The sequence below is a fragment of the Heterocephalus glaber genome, unplaced genomic scaffold, assembly GCF_053883595.1.
Source record: "Heterocephalus glaber isolate CG9 unplaced genomic scaffold, H.glaber_assembly_v1.0 deba00001687, whole genome shotgun sequence".
Taxonomy (NCBI): domain Eukaryota; kingdom Metazoa; phylum Chordata; class Mammalia; order Rodentia; family Bathyergidae; genus Heterocephalus; species Heterocephalus glaber.
The window spans coordinates 1,100,791-1,123,949 of NW_028258412.1; the positions used below are offsets into that span (position 1 = coordinate 1,100,791).

Here is a 23,159-nt window from a genome sequence, read left to right on the forward strand (position 1 = left end):
ATCACAGCTAACACTGATGGAAGATTTACTATGTCTTGGGCCCTGGGCTGAGTACCTATAAGCCTGGACTTATTTGTCTCAATTGTTTGTTGGATAAATAATTAATGAGTAAGTAATGGAATGACTGACAGGCTTTGTTTCTTAGTTTGCTGTTCTTTCATTTTCCCTCTGTCTCTCTCAGTCTTTGTTTCCCTTAGTATGTACATAATAAATTACAAATGGATGGGTGGGTGGATGGCTGGGTGGGTGAGTGGATGGGTGGACCAATGGACAGGTTTGTGTTTACTTTTTTCTGTTTATTTTCACCCAGCACACAGTAGGTACTAGCTATAGCTTGCTGGATAAAATATTACTTCGTGTTTCCAGCTGTCCCTACCCCTTAGTCTGGTCCTTCCCTGGGGCTTTGGTTCCTGGCCAAATCTCTGGCTCCCTAAGGCCAGAGACAGTGAAGCAGACAGAGGACAAAACCCCCACTACCCTTCTTCCCCACCCCACCCCCAGGAAGCAGCCACAGAGCCCCAAGCTCCTACACCCCAGCTGTCACTCTCATACTTAAAGTCTTCCACTGACCCATCTTCTGAGACACTGGGTCTTAGGGCTCCACTGACAACCTGGGCAGGCTGCTCCCCTTCGTGCTGACCCACAAGAAGCACCTGACTGATGAGTTCCAGGTGAGTCACTCAGGCATGCATGGCCAGAGGTCTGGCACTGGAGCTTGCCTTTCCCCTCAGGCTCACCCCTTGGGCCAGAGGACCCCAGAGCTAGACAGGTCCTGAGTGTCCTCTGCCATGTCACTTAACCTCTCTGGGCCTTTACTACCTACCCTCACTTATTCATTCAGTCCTTCCTTATGGAAAGGTCAGTGGAGTAGGTAGGCAGAGTCTGCCCACATGGCTTTGATTCCCAAGTCTAGTCTACAGCCATACCACCACCCTGAACGCACCCAATCTGGTCTGATTCCCAAGTCTACCGCTTTTTTGAATCTCACCATGTAGTTCAGGCTGGCCTTGAACTCACTATGTAGCTCAGGCCAGCCTTGAACTTGCTTTGATCCTCCTGCCTCAGCCTTCCAAGTTCTGGGATTACAGGTGTGGACCACCACCTTCAGGGGGCCCTCACACCATCACTCAAGGGCCATGTGGCTTCTCTGAGCTTCATTATCCTTATTTGTAAACTGGGGAACAAAAAATAGTAGTCTTGGCCTCTGAGGAAAGATCGTTCTATAAAGTGCTGGTCACAAAACAGCTGGGGCCCAGGAGTCACTGCTCCCCTGAGGGGGGTTGGAAGTGGGCAAAGAGTCTGGGCAGTGGTCCCAGCTTCCACTTCTCGGTTTGCCCTACTCCCAGCTCCTGGGCATCCTGGCTCAGGATGAGGCTCACTCACTTTTTCTGCACTTCCCAAAGCCCAGAGGGTTCAGCCTGCAGCCTGGTCCAGGCTCAGCTCCACCCTCCAGAACAGCCTTGTTTGAGGGTACAAGCTTGGAGTCAGGGGGTCGAGAGCCCCTCACTACCCCAGAGCGTCCCAGTGGTGATGCAAGGGATCTTATTTAGAAATACCCACACCCAGGCCGGATATTTAGCTCAGGGGTTCCGCCGCCCGCCTTGCAAGTGCAAGGTCCCGAGTTCAATCTCCTGTACAAAAATAAAAAGAGAAACACCCATATCCAAGGCCTAACCAAGCCGCCTCCTAGCACACCCCACACACAGGCCAGGCCTCTCTATACCCGTAAAAATAATCAGGAAAAGAAAACTGCAAAGGGACATTGGCAAGCATTTAGTGAGCGGCAGTGTGAATCAGTAGTTCTAAGAGCACTATGACTTCATGAGAGGTTAGCGGTGGATTAGACCCTCAGTGTTACCACTGCCCCTGTGGAATCCCCAGAGCAGCCTCCTGAGGTAACTTTGCATGCGCCAGCTGCTCAGTCCTCACGGTGGGGCATATTGCAGCCTCCACTCTCCTCCAAAGCACTGACATGAATGTCTCATGGGGCAAAGGATTCTATGTTGTGCTAGGTGAGCACAGGCTGCCTCGTGCAGTCTGCTTTCAGAGGCCCATAGTGCCCCATTGGCACATTAAAGACTGAGATGTTCTGAGGTAAAGTATGTTTGACTTTGTATTTTTTCTGGAACCCAGGACCTCATGGATCCTAAGTAAGTGCTCTACCACTGACCTGTACCCTCAGCCTGGGTGAATTTTTAAATCCTCCATTCCCTTTTAAAAATTCCTCCAGATAAGATTAATTATAGAGCAATCTGTAGGATGTGGCCACCCACATTTCAAAGCATTTCTACTCCAACTAGAGGCAGGTAAGAGTGGTCCTATGTCCCCATCAGACAGACAGGAAACAGGCTCATAGAGGTGGCATGTCAGAGTCCTGGACCCAGGGCATCTGACTCCCTGCCCAGCAGCCCAGAGCTGAGCCCTGCCTCATCCTATATGTCTGTCCCCCTGGGCTATCCCTGGGGAAGACCTGCCTGCCCCAGGCCCTGCCAAACCGGAGCAACAGCCTTAAGACACCACCCCTGTGCTCCTGGACATGGCCAAAGGCACCAGCAACGTGCTCACATTCACCATCTCCACCTTCCTTGACATCTTGTTACCAAGGTGGGACTCCAGGCAGGCTGGAGGGGGTGTGGGGTGTCAGTAGAGACCCCATCTCCTTGCCAGCATGCATCCCTTAAATGCCAGCATGCACCAGGAGGGAACTGAGGTTGAATGAATGAATGACTGGATGGATGAAGAATAATTCCCCCTTCTATTTTGATATCCTGAGCTTTGGAACCAAAGATTCCAAGACTTGGAGATGCAGAGAGTCTAGTGATCTGAGAACCAGAATCAGACTTGAGCAGCAATGGGCCCTGACACAGAATTTAATGTAGATGATGGGTCTGAGCCAGCAGCATCAGGGGCAAAGACAGCATGCACCCAAGCTCAAGGACTCTCAGGTCTAAGGGTATGGATCAAAGTTGGCCTTTCAGATTGCTAGATATGAAGATTCCATGCCCAAGAATTTTATATCCCAAAGCCAAAATTCTCTGCAGCTCCCCCTTTTTCCTTTCAAACTAAAGCAGCTTGTGTGACTGAAAAGTTCTTGCCTTTGGGATCCTCACAAGTTGAATATCCTTCGAACTTAAAATTTGGCCCCTGCAGTGTGACTTCCTTAACCCCAAGTTTCACGTCCTAGGGAGCATCTGAAACCTGGGTATTGCCTTCTGCTGTGGCCACACAAGGCTCTGGCCCTCTCCCCAGCTTCTACCTTCTGAACCCAACTCTGTACCCCAAGCCGGCTGTGTCTCTGCCCTGTGGGACCCTGGATGACTGTCACCTTCTCCTCAGGCCAGACCACCCACACATCCCCATGGAGCTGATATCCCCTCTACATGGAGCCTCTGGCGGCCCGGAGGCCTGAGGACACACAGACCTTGGCACTTCTCCCAGCCCAAGGAGGAGGCGCAAGTGTAGGCAGCAGGTGGGTGTCTGAAGCTCTGACCATGCCACATTCGGCAGCACTGGTCCCTCAGCCCACATGGGCCTTGCCTACCACAGCTCTGCAACTGAGAGATGGACTTGGAGGCATGGACCTGGGTACAAGTCCTCATCCTGCTACTTTCTAGCCACATGACCTCTCTTCCCTACACCTCAGTTTCTCCATCTGTACTGTGAGGATCATGAAACTCCGAGGGCTGTGATGGGGCACTAGCATCCAGCACCTTCCTTTTTTCGTCTTTTAGTCCAGCGCAGGGAGGCTGGGCATAGTGACACACACCTATATTATCCCAGCGCTCAGGAGGCTGAAGCAGGAGGATCGCCTCGAGTTTGAGGCCAGTCTGGGCTACATAATGAATTCAAGGACAGCCTGAATTACAGAGCGAGACACTTGTCTCAAAAGAAAAAAAGAAAATTATGTTGGAGTCCAGTGTATAAAACTTCCCCCACATCCTCCAATTCCCTTGGCCATGCCCCAAAGGGCAATGCCAGGAAAGGCTACATTCTGAATAGTCACACCCTGAACAGCTACACTCAGAAAGGCCATGCTCCGGGTGGCTTGCCCCCCTTGAATGGCCACGCCCCCTGGATGGCCACGTCTTGGAGGCCCGCGCCCACTGTGACCACGCCCCCACATGGTCACGCCCCTTGTCTGCACACCCACCTGCTGGTGTAGTCTGCAGGAAGCGTTCACACAGGTGCTGAGTCAGTCGGCACCGGCACCGGCACCGGGTGCAGATCGCCGCGTCTGCAGGCAGACCCACTCTGGGCTTTCTGCCCTGACCCCCGACCCCCGCACGCTCTCGAGTTCCACACGGGAGCTGACCTGTCGCTGACTGCCTGCACCAGCAAGCCTCATGTCATCAACAACCTGACAAAAACCCCACAGAAGAGGGCCAACATGGGGTGGCACCAACAACACCGAGATGTAAGCATGTCCCTTGCTTCCCCAACAGCAACCTGGAGGCAGCGCTCAACGGGGCTTCTTGTGATGGCCGTTAAGACCAGGAATACTGGGGTGAGTGGGAGCACCTACCCCTCCACGCACACAGGAGGGGCTGCTGCTGCTGTTGGTTATCAGCACGGGCTCGGGCTTCTAGTATCTAGCCACGCTACTCAACTTCACTTCGGAGCCTCTCACTTCAGACAAACCGATGGAAGCTCACCTCCACACTCCCACCAGCCGGGTTAAGCCACTGCTTTAAAACTGAGCTCCACAGCCCAGCCTTGCACTCCTTCTGGCCCCTATCCTGCTGAACAGCCTGCACAGTGTTTCCCCTCTCTGGACCTCACGCCACAGGGCCTAGAGCTGTTTCTCAACCACAGCACTACTGACATTTTGGGCTGGACAGGTCTTTGCAGTGGAGCCCTTCTGAGCACTGCAGGAAGTTCAGTCACACTCTGCTTTGACCTAGATGCCAGTAGTGCCCTCCACACATACACCCTCGTGAGGACAAACAGGTCTATAGACATTGCCGAGTGGTCTGCTGGGGGGTGGGGGGCACCATCACCCTGACTGAGAGCCAAGCCTGGAATAAACCTGGTTCGGGCCTTGCCTCTGCCTCTTCCACATGTGTGGCCTCAGGCCTCCCACCTGCCCCTCTAGGCTTCAGTTTCCTTGTCTATAAAATGGGGTTAACTTCCACGGGCAAGAGGAATCCATGGAGAATTGCTGGAACTGTGCCCTCAAAAGCCAGCAAGACATATGCAGTGGCTGCAACATCCTGCAGTGCTGAGGCTCTTTCTGCCTGCACAAGGACTGGGAGCAGAACCACTACCCACAAGGCCAGAAGCTGCATGGCCTTCATCCCCACAGCCTGACCTGGCTGCTGCTCCCTGGAGGGAGGGGCTCCTCAGCCAGATCTGCTGACTGCAGCATGCCCAGCCCAGCCCTGTACAAACACCAGTCACCACCTCACATTCATCAACACTTGTCTCTGTGACAGCCATTGACACCAACAGACTCTGAGCCCCAGACTCCACTGACCCTGATGACCACTCCACAGGACAGACCCTGCTGGCTGCTGGAACATGTTGGATCATCAGCAAGAAATGAAATGGGATGGGAAACATTCAGGCTCTCATTGCAGCCTCCCTGGCACTTCCCATCTGTGTTCTTGGCGGAGCTTCTGTGCCATTCTCTACACACAGGCAGCCCAGGTGAGCTGCCTCCTCCATGGCTTTCCTGGTGTGCTCTCTCTAGCTGAAGCTGTCTGAGCCAGCCCTTCTCCGTGTAGACCACCGGTCCCCATGAGTCAACAGACTGCCTTTACACTGTCCCCCCTGCTCATGTGGTGGAGGCCTGGAGGCTGGCAGCAGACTGAAGAGGAGGGCCAGCCCGCTCTCCCAGACAGCTTCTTGAGCCCCATTTCCACCCTCAGCAGGTGACACTGATTGGCCCATGGGGGCCTGGGCAGGCAGAAAGCAGCACTCAGGACTCTCTCTCTCTTCAACCCTGCTGTTCCAACTTAAGATCCCCAGAAACAACAGGAAAGACATCACCGCTTTAATAAAATACCATAATAATAAAAAGAAATAAATAAACAGGGCACACGTGCTGCTGTTTCCTATTTTGATGCCTATGGCAGACATGACTAATGGGTCACAGAAGTGTCTGAGGCATCTAGACCAAGTATCAAAATTAAGCAGAATTAGCATATGAATTGAAACCTGCTTATTATTCTTCCTGACTGCAGGCAGTACATATGGCAGGCATTCTGCACCCCACTGACCGCAGCAACAGAGCCTCCTCGTATTCCCTGTCTGGGCTGGTGGGGCAGTTTCTTGCTGCTCAGTTTCAAGATGGACTCTGAAGCCTTCTCCAGGCTTCATGGGGAAGGGAGAATGCACAGGTGCCATCAGCTTGTGATGTCTGAGAGGAGAGCCCCTTGATGAGCATGGCTTCTGGGACAGTCAGGACTGGCACCAGGTCTCAGCTTTACCACTTCTTTGTGAGTTGGTGCAGAGGGGAGAACAAGTCTGAGTGACACTGTGCCCTGGGAGTGCTCCCACAACCTCTGCGAATCATCGGCTGCCAGAAGGCATCTCAGCCTAGACACTGACACCACTGCCATTTGCGGACTGAGTTCTTGCATCCCCCACTGTGACAACCGTGTCTCTAGACATTGCCAAATGTGCCTGGGGGGAAACTGTGCCTGGCTTCAGAATCAGGAGGACCAGTTTCACTCAGCTCGGCTTACCTGCTGGGTGACCTGGGCTGTGCTCTCCCTTCCCCAGCAAAACCCACTGCCCTTGTCCCAGAACTACCTAGTAAATTTCAAGGACAGTTTGTTTGTTTGGACAGGGTCTTGCTAGGTAGTCCAGTCTGCTTTGAACTCACTGTGTAGCCCAGGCTGGCCTCGAACTTGCAGCAATCCTCCCGCCTCAGCCTCCCAGGTGTTGAAATTACATGCATGCACTACACAGTAAGGCAAAGGACTTCTTTTTAAAATTTTTTTATTTGTATGTGTTTGAGACACATAATGAATACATTCATTGTGGGGAGTTGATACATATACATATCGCATCTCAATCTTTTTTATTTCTCCTTTCCCTTTTCTCCCTCCATCCTTAAATCCCTTCCCCATCTGTATAAGTTCTACCTTCCTCTATCTTTTATTTTACCCTTTAAGGTATTTATACTTTGGGTTTCTCATATAAGAGAAACCATGTGCAGGGTGTACTGGTGCACACCTGTAATCTCAACACTCTGGAGGCTGGGGAGGAGGATTGCCATGAGTTCAAGACCAGCTTGGACTATATAGTGAGTTCAAGGACAGCCTTGAACATAGCAAGACCCTGTCTCAAAAAAGAGAGACAAGAGAAACCATGTGATATTTAACTTTGTGTCTGATTTATTTTAGCTAGCATTATGATCTCAGTACAGCCATTCTCCTACAAATAACTCAAATCTACCCTTCTTTATGCCTGAGCAGTACTCCATTGTGTATAAATACCACATTTTCTTTATCCATTCATCAATGGATAGATATATAGGCTATATCCAAGAATTAGCTCTTATGAATAATACTGGTATGAACACGGGTATGCATGTATCACTGTTCAAGGGACCTCTTGCCTGACCACTAGCAGTGGTCTCAACATCAACTGTGGTCCAGCTTGCAGGACCCAGTTGGCTTCATCCAGCATGACTAAGTGACCTTTGCTTCAGCAGCAAATGATCAGTGTCTAAGTCCATTTTCTGTTGCCATAACAAAACACCTGAGACTGGATAATTTACAAAGAATAGAATTTTTATTGCCTCACAGTTCTGAAAGCTGGGAAGTCCAAAGCATGGCTCTGCCATCTGGTGAGGGCCTTCTTACTGCTTTGTAACATGGCAGAGGGCATCCCATGGCAAGACAGCAAGTGTACCAGCTCAGTTCTCTCTTCTTCCTCTTATAAAGCCACTAATGCCACTGGGGGCCCTACCCTCATGACCTCATGTCACTCTGATTACCTCCAGCCCCAAGGCTGTCCGCATAGGGCTTTGGGGACTGGGTTTCCAACCCAAGAACTTTTGCAAGACACATTCAAAGCACAGCAGAGAGCACTGGCATTTCAGCCAGGTTTTCATGCTGAACCCTGGGCAGCTCCCAGGCCCACCTTGAGCAGGAGTGAGGCTGGTATAAGGTGGGCAGCCAGCTGGGGGAAGCATCAGCATTCCCGTGGGAGGACTTTTACCTGCTCAGGTGGATCTTCCAGGCTGCTTGGGCACCAAGGAGCACCCATGTGGCTGCCAGCTTCCCAGGCACAACAGCTGCTGTCTTCACTTCCCAAAGGGTTTCTTTCCAATCCTGGAATGCAGTAGTCTCCCGGGGCCAGGCACAATTCTCAACCTGGACATTCACCAGGCCCAGGAACATAGCACCCTTGACTCAATGCATTTGAAAGAAGTGGCACAGGAAAACACCTGAGGTCATCCTCCTGGGTCTGATCAGACCTGCTTTTTTTCAGTACCAAGGATCAAACTCAGGATCTTGCACCACTGAGCTAAATCCCCAGCCCTCAAGCCTGCTCTTAACCTTTACCCAATACTGCTCATTTCCCTAGGCCTCAGTTTCCCTGCTGGGCATATAACTCACAAGGTACAAATTGGCAGACTGGATCCAACCAGCAAAGATTCATTTTTCCCAGATGATCCTACTTTTTTTAAGTTTAATGCAAAATTTAAAAAGAGCTCCTTATAAAAGTCCAAATTTCCGGCCTTCTATAAAAAGTTGGAAGTACACACTTGTAATCCCAGCACTCAGAAGGCTGAGGCAGGAAGATTGCTGTAAGTCAAGGCCAGCTTGGACCACATGGTGACACCTGGACTCACACACACACAAAAGGTAGACATCCAGACGTGCAGAGCCCAGGTCGGGTGAGAGGCAGATGCCCACTCGCACTGAGCTAGGTCTGCGGCAAGGTTGCAGGGGGACTCTGAAGGCAGCAAACGAGTGTCCCTCTCTCAGGCCTGGCTTCCAGAAGGACCAGAGTGATGCACCCTCTGGAGCTCTTGAGTCCCATATGGTGGAAGGTCTGGGTGGAGGGGGGCAACCTGCCTCCTTTTCCCTCAACTCTGCTGAGGTGAAAACATTCCTCTACTTACTCTGCTGCCCTGGGCTCTTTCCCTGGGTTGGTCAGAAGATGAGATGGTTGCCTGGGCTTTCTTTGCTGTGGCACATTGTGGGGCTGTGAAAAGGTCACTTTTCTAGAGGCCTATAGAATGGGCCTGCCCACAAAAGAAAAATACCCTCCCCACTCCAAGGGATTCGGACTTTTTTTGTGAGGGGGTACTGAAGATTGAACCCAGGGCCTTCGTATTGAGCTACCTCCGCAGCCTATTTTTTTTGAGATAGGGTCTCCCTAAGTCATTAAATTAACGAGGCTGGGCTCAAACTTGTGATTCTCCTGCCTCAGCCTCCTAGAATGTTGGGATTACAGGCACACGCCACCAACCCTGGTTTCTGACTTCTTGAGGTATTTAATTCATTTATTTTTATTTTTTATGTTGGTGACAGGGGGAGGCTCACTTTGTCTTGGGTGTTCTGGAGGCAGGGACAGTGAGGCGTGTGACACATGGGGAAAGGTCCAAAAGAGCTGTCCAATTGGAGCCAAGAGCTAGAGTCTCCCCTTTCCTCAGTTCCTTCCTCTGCAAAATAGGCACAATCTTTATACAAATCAAGTGATTCCCTGGCCTTTTCAAAGAGAGAGGACTGAGTACAGAGTTCACACAGAGTTATATAATTTGGACAGCAAACACTAGAAAACTTACACTGGCTAAAGGCAAAAGGAATATTTGTAGTCTCAGAGAGAAGGACAGCCCAATTTAGGGAGGGAGTTAAAACTTGTTAATTCAGGATTTCAGTAATGCATTAATGGCCCAGTTTTGTCACTTATTTACCCCCTTAGCATTTATGTGTTAGATCTCAACTGTGTGTCAGGCACTGTGCTAAGCAACAAATACCTGCCCGGGTGGAAATGTTTGTTCCTCAGACTGGCATCCCTCAAGAAAAAAAGATGGCATCCCAGACCCAGCCATCATATTCAAGGGGAAAGAGGATCTCTTGTATCTACTTTTATGGTGAGGAAACCTTTCCTTGAAGGGCCTCAGCTTGCTTCCCTTCTTGTATCATGGGCTGGAATTGAGTCATGTGCCTCAAGCTTTAGCCAATCAGCAGACAAGAAGCAGCAACTGGCCTGAACAACCAGATGACCAAGTGGAAGAAGGAAGTGACCTCAGCCAGTCTGACCTTCTATGAGAAAAAAAAACGGGGGAATCCATAGAAGCATCTGCTGTGGTCCTTTCCCCAGATGTCTACCTTCCACCCTCATTGTCTCTAAGAATGGCTGTCTCACTGCAGGACAATGAAAGATCACTTCTCTAGAGATCCTCGGATGGGCCTGTCTCCACTGCAGAGACCTGGCATCCTGTGCCTGGAGGACACTGCTGGGTGACTCCCACATGGGCCTCAGGCCATGTTTTTCTACTGACTTCTCAGGCAACCCGTTGCCTATTTCCCAGAACTTTCCACCCCTTCCCCTGCTGGGCCTCCCTTTGCCTCCCGTCCTTCCCTCAGGAACACATTGGGTCACCTGTGCCCCTGACACTTGCACAGCTGCTGGGGCCACTGGTTTTTAAGGCAGACAGAGAACAGGCTGGACCAGACAGTCATTCAACTCTGAGCAAGCCCCCCACCCCAGCAGTGCACCTTGTGCTGAGTCCCTACAAGGGACAGAAGCTGGTCAGCAACCATTTCTCTCTGGCTGCTCTGTGAATGCTGTGGCCTGGGTCCCCAACAGTGACAGGCCATACAGAGGATGAGCAGAGTAGGGAGGAGGAGGGACCCAAGGACAGTGCTGCCATGTCCTGGAGGGCACCATGCGCCTGGAGGATGCTGCTGGGCAACTCCTCTGTGGGCCAGCCTCCTGGTACCCCCTGCCCAGGATGGAAACAGCCACTTCCTTGTCCTATGTGGCTTCTACTGCTGGCTCCTAGTGACCTCACTGATATCAGAGTGAGGCCCAGGCATGGACAGGGCATCCTGGGCGGCCCCCTGAGAGCAATGGCCCTTGGCAATGCTATGATGGTGGCAGGAAGGTGCATTTGACTTCTTTACCTTTGGGTCAAGCCCACTTGTGATTTTTCTTCCTCTCTTTTGTAATATTGGAGAGTGAATCTAAGACTCTTTCACTGAGCTATATCCCCAGCCTTTTTTTTCTTTCTTTCTTTTTGAGACAGGGTCTCACTAAGTTGCTAAGACTTGTCATGAATTAGTGATCCTTCTGCCTCAGACTCCTAGAGTGCTGGGATCACTCCTGGCTGTGATTTGGCTTTTAAGGTCCTTCGTGACCCTGCTGGTGCCTGATATGGGCCTGACCTCTAGCCCCTCACTGTCTCTCCAGCCATGGCAAGGTTCCAGAGACAGCCAGACTATTCCACCCCAAACTTTGTGTGCAGTGTTCTCTCCCTGGGACACTGCAATCTGGCCAAACTTCTGGGAGGAGCACCATGTGCCCTTTCCCAGGAGGTGCTCATGCTGAGCCCTCTGTACTATCTCCTGCAAATTGGAGGAGAAAAGGGGTCCGAGGGGTGGGTTAAGTAAATGAGCTTGGGCTGTGTCTCGAGCAGGGCCTCGGCACAGCGGACAATAGTGTCTCTCTTTGTTTATTCCCCTTGCTGTCATCTGTCTGACTCTGCCACAGTATTCTAGGATCCAAGGCCAGGGACCATGTTAGTGTAGTCTGTCTCCAAAGTCAGGACTTGATGGACTGGGGATTTAGCTCAGTGGTTCTGCTGCCTGCCATAAGCGCAAGGTCTGAGTTCCATACCCGGTACCAAAAAAAAAAAAAAGACAAGACTTGGCATACAACACACATATGCAAATGTTCAGGAGTCCTCTGACGTGACCTGGACACATAGCCTGTGACACAGAAGTGAGCAATGATAACCTCTCAGTGCTAGTCCTAATCTCATGCCAGGGAAGCTCACGGGGGTGAACGGCTTTGTTACCTGTGGCCAGAAACAGGAGCTGAAATGAACTAGGTTAATCCCACTATCATTTGGCTCAACCTTTCTTTTTGTTTTGTTTTGAGACAGGGTCTTGTTATGTAGTTCAGGCTGGCCTTGATGATCCTCCTGCCTCTGCTTCCTGAGTGCTGAGATGGTGTGTGCTACCATGCCCAGTGCTTCCCTGATTTGTACGGTCAGCAGCCTGAGAAGAGGCCACATGGCAGGCTCAAGGAACCCGTGCTTGCCCCACAAGCTGGCCACATGGTAGGGCTCTCAGCAGTGCCCAGGGTTTCCTTATGGCTGGGCAGCTCTGCCTGCCACACCCTGAGGGCTGCTCAGTGCTGAGGACAGCCAGGTCCCCAGGGCAAGCTAGCCTCCTGGACGATGCAATGCCTACACACATGACTATCCTGAGAACCTGGTCCCCTGAGGAGCCTGTGTCCTGCAGCTCTGCCTGCACCTGCCCTTCCTTCCCCGGCCCTCATCTCCACTTGATCCTCTGTGCAACTTCCTGCTGCCTCCAGGTAGCCAGCTCCTTCCATCCACCAGCCTGGAGCTGAGGGAAGGCCCAGCCTGGCCTGGGGCAGGGAGGTAGGACAGGAGGATGGGGTGCTCAGGCCAAAGGGCCACAGGACCACAGTCCAGGCCACTTGACCTTGGGTGTTATGTGTCCACTCATACCTAGATTCTGGAAAGGGGATCAGTACAAATACCACACATTATATATCCTAATTGTGTATAAAGGAGGGAACACACCCCATTAATAGTAATTTTATCAACCCTGAGAACTTTTAGTGATGGTGGCTGGATTTGACCAAGTTGTTTTGGGAGAGCCATTCAAAAGCTTCCTTCTATTTTTGCTGTGCAGCTTAGTAAATGTCCTCATCAAAGGGCCTATGGGAAACATTTCTGAAATATTTAGCATCAGTGATACTTCCTCAGGTGGGAATATGGAAGCACCCTCTACTTTACCCTCAAGGGTTGGGGATGCAGCTCAGTAGGTTCCATCACCATACAGCAAAAAAGCATACACTCAGAAGCTGAGGCAGGTTGTCACAAGTTCAAGGCCAGCCGGGGCTACATAGGGAGTTCAAGGCCAACCTCAGCTACATGGTGGGGGGGGGGGCAGGAGGAGCCTATAATCCCAGCATATGGGAGGTTGAGGTGTGAGGACTGCCACAAGTTCAAGACCAGCCTGAACCAACAGCAAGACTCTGTCTCAAAAAACAACAACAAAAAATGTTCAAAAATTAAAACTCCCCTAGAAAGAGGAACAATTACATCCATGGGGAAAAAAAAAAAAGAAAATATAATAATTAAATAGCACCCAGAAGACAAAGCTCTTGGAAATTAAAAAAAAAAAAAAAAAGAGGTGAGACACTTTGGAAGTCAGTTAAGAGTTTAACAAAGGCACTGGGTCTCTGGCATGAAGCCAGCACTTCAAGTGCCAGCTCAATGAGTGGAGAAGTTTGTGAACCAAACTGAAGACCCCAAAAGCTTCCAGGAACTGGACTTATCATCAAATTGGAAGTAAAGCCAAGGGTACAATTACCTTCAAACTTCAGTGGGAACAGGACATCCAACCTACACTTCAGTAACCAAACTATCAAGTCCACACAGCTTAAAATTATTTTTAACATTCAAAGCCTCAAAAAATGTATTTCCAGTGTGCTCTCAGGATAGTACTTAAGGAAACATGCTACCAAGATGAGAATGTAATCCAGGAGTGAAAACATATGAAACCCAGAAGACAGAGGCCTAAAGAACTCCAGTCCGCATCTGAGCAAGACACTACCAGGCTCCAGGAAAAATGAAATACACAAACAAAACCAGAACAAATAGTGTTTGTGTGAAAAGCTGTGCTGGAGGCATATCAGTTAGAAGGTAAAGGAAAACAGACTCAAATCACAGTTGTGGCACACACTTGTAGTGCCAGCACTGGAGGCTGAGGCAGGATGATCATAAATTTGAGTCCTATCTGGGCAATTCAGTGAGACCCCATCTCAAAATAAAAAATAAGGGCTGAGGATGTAGCTCTGTGGTAGAGCGTCTCGGGGTTTGATTTCAAGTATAAAACAAGAACAGTGACCAAGGGCTGGGAATGTAACTCTGCCTAGCATGTGGAAGGCCTAATTTGATCCCCAGGGCTACAAAATACAGATAAAAATGAGCAACTGATAAAATCATATTAAACTCAAGAAAAATGAAAAGTTGTATAAACACGACATGAAGACCCAGTACATCATGTAGCTCAGCAGCAAAATTACATGTGAGAGGGAGTATCAATTGGCAAGTTACATCACCAGTTTCTCTAATCAAGATTAACAGTACTTAGAAATGTAGATAAATGCAGAAGTACTGAATTAAGTTTTATAAAATGGGATGGGTTGTAAGGACAATGAATGTTTCTAGCCTAATCAAGAACCACGTGATCACTTAAATTGCATTCAGGAATAACTGTGGTAAAACCAAAAAACAATTATAAACTGAATAGTTCACAAAGATTTAAAACAGCAACACTCAAGCTCTTTTGGAGATCTAGTTAAAGGGCTATTTAATTAGAGCCACCACAGTGGTCAGCCATCTCGTCAGGGGTCTAAGTTGGCAGTCACTCTTCTGACTCATCTGCACGCCCAAGTTTACTCATTTTGGGGTTCCCAACCCCACCCACCACTCCTTGACCCCTGGAGATGAACTCTATCCTTTTCCTCCCTTCCTTGTCTACCTTAGGACAAACAGGAAGGAACAAAGGGCATAAGAGTTCTCTTGCTCCAAAACTCCCTCAGCCTCAATCCTGCTTCTCCAATGGGTCCTGAGCACTGGCCAGCCTTCTTCTTCATCCCAGGTACCAGGTCCACACCCAACAGAAATGTCCATTATCTGCTGCCTCCTGCACGGCCTCAATCAGATCAAGTCAGTGGTACCTAGGAGGATGTCAACATCAAAGGGCTAGCTCCTTGGCCCACCAACCGCAGACAGCAGTGGAGTGCTGGAAAGTGGCAGGCAAGTGCCCATCACAGGTTCAACCTCCTAGAGCTTGGAAGCCCTTTGTCACTTTGCCAGAGAACAGCCATAGAAGAACAAAGGCCCCACACCAGATCGTTTTCAATCAAGCTTTTAATGAAAAGATCATAAAATAACAGTTTCTCATCACTGTACATTAAGACTGCACGCTTCTGAATGGAGAGATCAGTCATCAGTGAATCGCTTTTCTATGACACTGGAGGGCTGCATACCTGCAGCTCCAACCTGAATTTATCCAAATTCTCAAGGGAGGCGAACTCAATGTGATGAGTGACAATGGCAGTGGCCAGTACAGGAGTGCGATCCCAGTGTCCCTCCCCCTCTCTGGGAGGGCATAGTAGGACATGATCCCTCTTCCAGTTCCAATGAAACAAACAGCTATAAACCCATCCCTTCCCCTCCCCCTCGAGGTATTTGCAAGTGGGCCAGTGCCCAACCAGGGGCCCCCAGAGGGGCAGGGGGGAAGCAAGTGATGGGTAGGGTACAAAGAGGCTCCCCTCAGCACCTGGCCCCACCGGGCCCTGCCAAGTGGAGGGGGGGAGCCCTGGGGACCCTCCCTGTCCCAAATGAGGTCTGTTATGCAGCATTTTTGAGGTCAATAAATTATAGCAATAAATAGCAAGGTGAGGTAGGGGGAGGGGTTCCTGGTAGAAAATTAAAGAGGGTGACTGAAGCTGGGGGCATCCTAGGAAGGGGGTCCTGGGCAGCCTCAATTCCCACAGCTCCCACCCATCCCTGGTTTGGAATGTCAGACTGAGGCTCTGGTCAGGTCCCTCTCCATTCCATTACTGGCATCCGATTCACAGGTTCAGTAACATCAGCTCCAACATGACTCTGGGGAAGAGCAGAACCTTGGTCCCTTAAAGGGGGCATGGCAGGGCTGAGGACCCCTCTGCTCTTCTCAGACTTAATGCCTTCAGCTTTTGTCCTCCAAGCCTGGGGACAGAACGGATGCAGCACCTGCTTCCTCAGCCCCACCCTCCTGGCTGCCCAGGCCTCCCCCTACTCAGGACGGCCACAGAAGAGCAAGGATCTGCCTGCCCACCCGCCCAGCTAGATCGTACTCCTGCATGGGGGCCTGAGGTCCAGTGAATACTGATGGGGTGGGGCAGCGGGCCATCAGCCCAGCTTCCCCAGTGGTGATGGACGGGAAACATCCCCCCCAACTCAGTGAGTTTGGGAGAGTCAGTCCGGGTCCAGATTGTTCGTTTCACAGGCTGTGGTATATGGCTATGCTGCAAGTCTCTGAGATTATTTGCTTAAAGGTTCATCTTTTCTTTTTCCTTTTTTGCAATCCTGGAGGAGCCCTTGCTATGGCTCAGTCAGGCGGGGGCAGGCAGTGGTAGAGCCGAGCCTGCCACACACCCACTCGCTCGCCCCAAATCTGAGAAATAAATACATTCATCACTGCACAAACATATTGATACAAAAACAACACTGTTAAGAGTGTTTGCACCGTCTGTGTTTGTAAGGACCAGGCCCAGTCAGCCCCTTCTGCTGCCTGGGTTGGGGACCCACTGAGTTGACTGAGCTGTGCAAAGGTCCTGGCTTTTTGGCTTGAGTGAGACCCTTACATCAACTCACCCCAGAGAGTCACGGGCAGAGCAGCAAGGAGAGCTCATTTCCACCCTGGGACCCAAGCCCAGACTCAGGTCCTGTAGCCAGAGCTGACAGCCACCCTGTGCCAGCTGGTCGGGATCACAAAGGTCCAGCCAGCAGGCCTCAGGGACTGGTCAGCACCAGCCCAAGCTCTTTGGTGCCAGCTGGGCTTGGAGAGGTCCCAGGAATGGGGATGAGGGCTCACGTGAGTCCAGAGAGGCTTCTAGCCTGTTCTTGGGCCCCAGGACTACCTCTCTGCCCGTGAACCGTTCCAGGCCGACTCAGAAGGACCTCCCAGCAGAAGGTAACGATTCCCTGGGACTGGCCTTACAGCTGCTGAGGTCTGAAACTGTAGAAGTTTATGTAAACAATGAGATAAATATATTAGTATCTTTTTTCTGAGCCCATTGAGGTTCCATACTCATTCAAAATGTGCTTTGGTTTAAAAAATAGGTTTTGTGAATTTGGGTATGAGCTTTTTTTTTTTTTTCCTTTTTTTTTGTTTTTTTTTTTTTTAATTCTTTCGTTTTTATCTTCTTTCCTATATGACATCTGCTATTCTGTTTCCTGTTTCTCCGAAACATTCAGGAATTAAGTGACTAAAGCAGAGAACTGAAAGCCGAGTTGGCCTCCTCCGGCCTAATTTCCTTGTGAGGCTCTTAACATCTGTACACACACACTCTCAAGCACGCACCAGACATGGAGTCAAAGGAAAAGGAAAACAAAACCAAGTGTTGTGTCAACCCCACCCCGCCCCGTAAACCCTTAAAATCTTAAATAGGAAACTAGTGTTTTGCTTTCTCATTAAAATACAGAAAAGGCTTGATACAATACTAAGGTGGGTACAATACTATGTCGCACAGACGTCGTTGAGTGAGGGGGCTTTGCTCCCAGTCCCTGAAGTTCTGCAGAGGAATCACCTACTTTTGAGTCACCTCACAGATGTGGCTGCCCACGGCCCGGGAGGCCACGCACGCGGCCAGGCGTGTGCACAATTCCCGTGCGGTACAGACTTTGTGTCGTGTGGCTTAAGTGCTGATGGGTGGGGTGGGGTCAGAGAGCAGGGGGCTAGGCACAGCTCAGCCTCCTCACTGGGTGGGGTGGAGCCCAGGAGTCTCCTCTGCCAGGTGCTCAGCCTGACTTGTTGGAACTGAGACCCAGGGTCCAGTTCTTTATGTCTCTCACCCAAAGCAAAGAGTGGCCAGCTGAGGACACCACGTGGAGGGCTTAGCCAGGAGCCCTCCTCATGTGGCCAGAGCTCCCTCACTCCCAAGAACACATCATTCACCACTCAGGTCCCTGAACTCAGGCTGTTTTCAGCTGGACGGTCTTTGGAGGGCTGGGGGTAGGGGATGACTCTGGAATTTTTTGGTCTGAACTTAAAATTGAAAGGAAAAAAGAAAAGAAAAACATGAAACAGAATGAAGAAGATAAAGCCTGTTGGCCCAGCCGTGCGGCTCCAGTTGGCCGAGGACGTTGGGACCAAGCATGGCAACCTCGGTCTGGCCTGGAGCCCAGTGGAGGCCCATGGAAGTACTGAAGCTGACTTAGAAGGCCATGGTTAAGGGGCAACAAAACAGCCCATGAGTGATGGCCAGACTCTTACCAGAGTGGCTGGGGGCCAGGCCTGCTCAGAGGCGCCGATCCTTGTTCCCCTTGCTTTGGTCACCTCCTCCGGACACCTCACTGGCCAGGCGGAGGCTGCTGCTCTAAGCTCAAGGTGAGGGGACAGGATGGGAGGGGGCTCACTTCCACCTCATCCTGGCCCTGGCAGGGAGCTGCTGAGACCTGTCCCCTCCCCTCCTAGCTTCTCTTGCTCAGATGCCCTGTACCTGCCCCGTAGCCTGCCCCATACCAGGGACTCTCAACTCTCACCCGGGCTCAGTGAGCAGTGGGTGCCCCGAGGATAGCGTCCAACCCAGGAGGGTGCTCAGGCCAGCCCGAGCCCGGCTCACTCCCCCCAGAGGAAAAGAAAAGCATCTAGGCCTCAACTGCCCATGAACAACATACTGTTTCTGTGAATTCAAGAGGTAGCAAAAGGTCAGAAGTCTCTCCACCTTGTTCAGCGAGGCAGGAAAGTGAAACATCTGTCCATACGCACAGCACACACGACACACCCATACACACAGAAATGAAAAATCCAAGTACCAACGATTCTGGCATTGAGGCCAGCCTCCCCCCTCCCCCAGACCTTCCAGTTCCAACAGTCCCACAAATGTTACACGGGGCTTTCTCAATAAAAAGCAAGTACCTCTAGACAAAGACTATTCCTCGGAAACTACAGGAAAAGCACGCTCTCCTGAGGTGGCCCAGGCAAGGCTGGGGACCATGGAAGCCTTTGGGCCAGAAGGGCTTCGGGCCTGGAGAGATGGGCTTACTGCTGTACCCCATAGCACCTGCCAGAGCTGGGGAGAGGACAGGGAGAGGCAGCTGGCCCGGTTACATTCAGTCTGCAGACCCAGGCTCAGCCCCAAAGAGGCAGGAAGAAATAAACTATTGTTTGTTTTGGTTTAAAAAACAGAATTCAAAATTCAAAAAGGAAAACAAAACAAAACAGAGTAACAACAAAAAAGGAACAGATCAGTAGGAATAACAGCAACACAGGCCCAGAGGGCTCTTTAGTTGTAGAGGCAGGCGGTGGGGTCACCCTGACTGTCCCAGCGCCAGTGAGCAATGCCACCCTGGCTCAAGGAGGGAAGGAGCTGTCCCCTCAACACCTGCTCCTCTCAGAGCTAGGGTCGGACACACCCACACAGACACAAGCACACGTGCACGCACACAGACACGGTCCCTGCCGGGTAGGGGCCTGCTCCAGATACCACCCTTGGCCAGAGGCAACCCTGTCCCTCACCAGCATGGAGGGGGATCCCGCCCAACACACACACTTCCCCTTCCCCAACCCAGCCTGCAGGAAAGGGACTAGGTCCCAGTGAGACCCATGTGACCCACTCCCACCAGCTCTGCGGCAGGCCCTGCAGGGAGCTGGGACCCTGGGTGGGACAGGGAGGTAGAATGGTCACCAGCACCACATGCGCAGGGGTGGGCCCTCTGGCTTCCCTCCTCTTGGCTTCTCTTGGTACAGACTGTTGATTAAAGCTCTGAGTGTAGGGAGGCTGGGCCAGAGGGGCCACCAGGTGCCTACAGCTGGACCTTGGGCTCTGGTCCCTTCTGCCGTGCCGCCTTGCTTCTCTGTGGGTTCCCGGGTGGTGAGTATGAGAGGGCGTCCACGGGTCTTTGGCTTCTAGGAGGGGGAGGTGTGCATGCGCAGGTGGCTGATCAGGTTACGCTGCTGGGTGAACTTGCCCCCACAGAGGTGGCATTCATAAGGCTTCTCGCCTGAGTGTACACGCATGTGCTCGGTGAGGCGGTACTGGCGGGTGAAGCGCATGCCACATTCATTGCAGGCAAATGGCTTCAGGCCCATGTGGCTCCGCTTGTGGCGTGTCATGGTGCCACGCTGTGTGAACATCTTGCCGCAGACTTCACAGGGATAGGGCCGCGTCAGCAAGTGCGACTTCTCGTGCTGCCTCAGAGTGGCTGGGTCCTTGTAGGTCTTCTCACAGATCGAGCACTTGAAGGGCCGAGCCTCTGCTGTGTATGCTGCGCTGGGCGCCGATAGGTCCTCAGCCTCTTCCTTAGCACCCCAGCTTGCTGTCTCATAGGCTCCCTCCTCCTTGATGAACAACTCTTCTTCCGTGTGCGTCTCCACATGGGCATTGAGCTGCTCAGAGCTGGGGAAACCTTTGGCGCAGGGGATGCACACATACAGGTTGTCCCCGTATGACACGGTCTCATAGCCCTCCTGCCGATACATGTAGTGAGCACCAGCATGGCCACTGCCCCCCTCACTCCCACTTTGCCCACTGTCCTCGCTCCCGTCCTTGCCGTTTTCCTCTTCTTCTTTGCAGGGATATGGAGGCTCCCCATAGGGCACACTGGGGCCACCCCCACCAACACTGGCAGCCAAGATGCCATTGGGAACCCTGTCCCCAAGCCCCTCGCCCTCTTCTCCAGAGCAGGGGCCCTTGGGCCCAACTTCTCTCCGCTCAAAAGGGGAGCCAGCCACAGGCTCCTTCTTGCTCCATTCCTTCTTCCGGGCCGAGTGCCGGAGGCTCTTCCGAGGCTGCCCGCCTGGCCCCTCCAGCAAGCTCAGGTGGTTGTCTTCGGCTCCATCCAAATCCATAGGCTCATCAGGGGTGCCACCCAGCTCAGTGTAAGAGGCACTGTTGGCAACAGGCAGGGCAGCGGACAAGGGGGGTGAGCCCTCCTGGCTGTCACTCAGCCGGGCCGGGTCATCAGGCGTGAGGTGGGGCCCAGGGGTGGCAGCAGGCAGGGGTGGGCTCTTCTTGGATAGGTCCAGGCCCAGCTCTTGCTCACAGCCCCCACTGCTCCCGTTGGTGCTGCCACCGCAACCCCCCAGGCCCATCTCCCCACTGGCTGGACAGACCCCCTGGCCCAGGCTGTGCGTGCTCTCCTGGGTAGAGCCACCAAGGAAGAGCTCGTCATCTGAGCCTTTGGCTGGGGGAAGCTCCTGGGGTGCATGGGCCCCCTTGCGCCCATCCACGAGCCCTGGATACCGAGCCTGGATGACAGAGGTTGTGGACAGTCGCTGGCTTCGGGGTGGCCGCCCCATGCTGGTGGCTCCCACCCGTCCTGAGCCAAAGGGCTTACCAGCCCGCTTGAGTTTGCGGCGGCAGAGGGCTGCCAACTCAGGCAGCTGGAGGTAGCTGGCAGCAGTGAGGAGAGTGCTGAAGTTGGGCTCAGCAGGATGGTTGCTGGGCAGCAGCTTGCCGGTGTAGATGAAGTCCAAGATCTGCTGGAACACCGTGGAGCTGACCATGTCTGTGTCCAGGTTGATGAGGTTGTCGTGCAGGACCAGGGACTTGAAGTAGATGCTGCTGGCAGCCAAGACGTTCTTGTGGGCCCGGAAAATGGAGTTCTCCACCATGATGATGACATCACATAGGAAGCCCTTGGTCCTCTGCTGGTTCAGCTGCAGCAGGAGCTGCTTTGAGTGGCTGGGCAGCTCCATGTCGGGCCCCATGTCCCCACGCCCTGCCCACGCGTACCACCTGTAGGCAAGAATAGGCGTATGCATGTTAAACTAGTGCCTGGGCCCTGGGGCAGGGCAGGGTTCTCAGTGGCATCCAAAGGGGCCATGACACTGACCTGGGAATGGAACCCAGAATCAGTCCTACCCCCTCAGGGAGAGTCCACAGGGTACAGGCACTGTGCAGGCATCACCTAACCAAGGACTCAAGCTGTCTGACAAAAAACAAAGCAATCCCCCCAGCCATCTGCACTAAGGAGAAAATGGAGGTCAAGAGCTATGAAGGTTCCAAGCAAACTGGGGTTTGAATTTGACTTCACAACCCAGGTACACACCAAAGGAGTAAATCACAGGACCACAGGGATAAGCAGGGGATTCAAAAATAACCAGCAGGTGGCTATGGAATTAGAAAAGCAGAGGCCCCTCTAGGGGTACAGAAGCCCTTGACTGGTCCCACTTAGGCAAACAGACTCACAGGGCTGATCTTCCCAGCTTTCCAAACTTGAAATCCAGATATTCATGTATAATCTCTTTATGCTAAAAGAAAGTTTTTTACAAATATTATATTGGCCAAATCAAACACATTTGCTGGCCCCTGGTTGGCAACCTCTGCTTTCCACTAGGGTACCTCTAAAACAACCTTAGCCCTACACCCTTTCTAGGAAGACCAGCCACCATCTGAGTCTGGGAAACTGCCAGCTGGCCCCTGCCACCAAGGCTGGCACAGATAATTGAGGTCATTATGTAATAAGCCAGGCATGGTGGTGCACATCTATAATCCCAGCACTCTGGGAGGTTGAGGCAGGAGGATCACAAGTTCCAACACAGCCTAGACAATTTAACAAGACCCTATTTCAAAATTTTAAAATGGCTGGGCATCACCAGCATTTGTTATTGGTTGATTTCATGACAGCAGCCATTCTTTCTGGGGTGAAGTGGAATCTCAGCGTTGTTTTCATTTGCATCTCTCGAATGACCACTGATTTTGAACATTTTTTCATATGTTTATTTGCTACTTCTGCTTCTTTGTCTGAGAGGTGTCCATTTCAGATGCCCATTTTTCGATTAGGTCTTTAGATTTGGGAGGTCTGATTTTTTTTAGTTCTTTGTATATTCTAGATAGTGGACCTTTGTCTGGGGAACAGCTGGTAAAAATTTTTTTCCCACATAAAATGTACCAATAAAATGGGAAAATAAATTTTTTTTTCAATAAAAATAAAAATGGCTGGGTATGTAGCTCAATGTGAGGGCCCTGGCTTAAATCCCCAGTATGTACGCGCGCGCACGTGTGTGTATGTGTGTGTGTGTGTGTGTGTGTGTGTGCGCGCGTAAACACATAAATGCCTTTGGTTTCCATAGAAACTCACTAGCCTACTGGTGCAGTGATGGTGAGTGGGGTTGCCTGGCCTACTATGCACCCATTGGTTCTCCTGCCCTTCACTTGTCCCCTTGCCAAGCGTGGGGAACCAGGTGCCCTGGGTGCTGGCAGAGCCAGCACTGGCA

General features: G+C 51.6%; 1 protein-coding gene across 8 annotated transcripts in view; it reads right to left on the reverse strand.

The window, feature by feature from the left end:
- The window catches only part of Hic2 (HIC ZBTB transcriptional repressor 2), a 66,721-nt gene that overhangs the window by 21,277 nt on the left and 22,285 nt on the right, over positions 1–23,159 (reverse strand). For 7 of the 8 annotated variants that reach the window (XM_021257114.2, XM_004843303.3, XM_087198516.1 and 4 more), the window contains one exon: positions 15,083–21,678. The exons of the other annotated variant lie outside the window; for it this stretch is intronic. In XM_021257114.2, coding sequence (XP_021112773.2) covers positions 19,848–21,678 — 1,831 coding nt within the window. In that variant the 3' untranslated portion in view covers positions 15,083–19,847. Of the gene's footprint in view, positions 1–15,082; positions 21,679–23,159 lie in introns of those variants that run through there. 8 annotated transcript variants of the gene reach the window in all.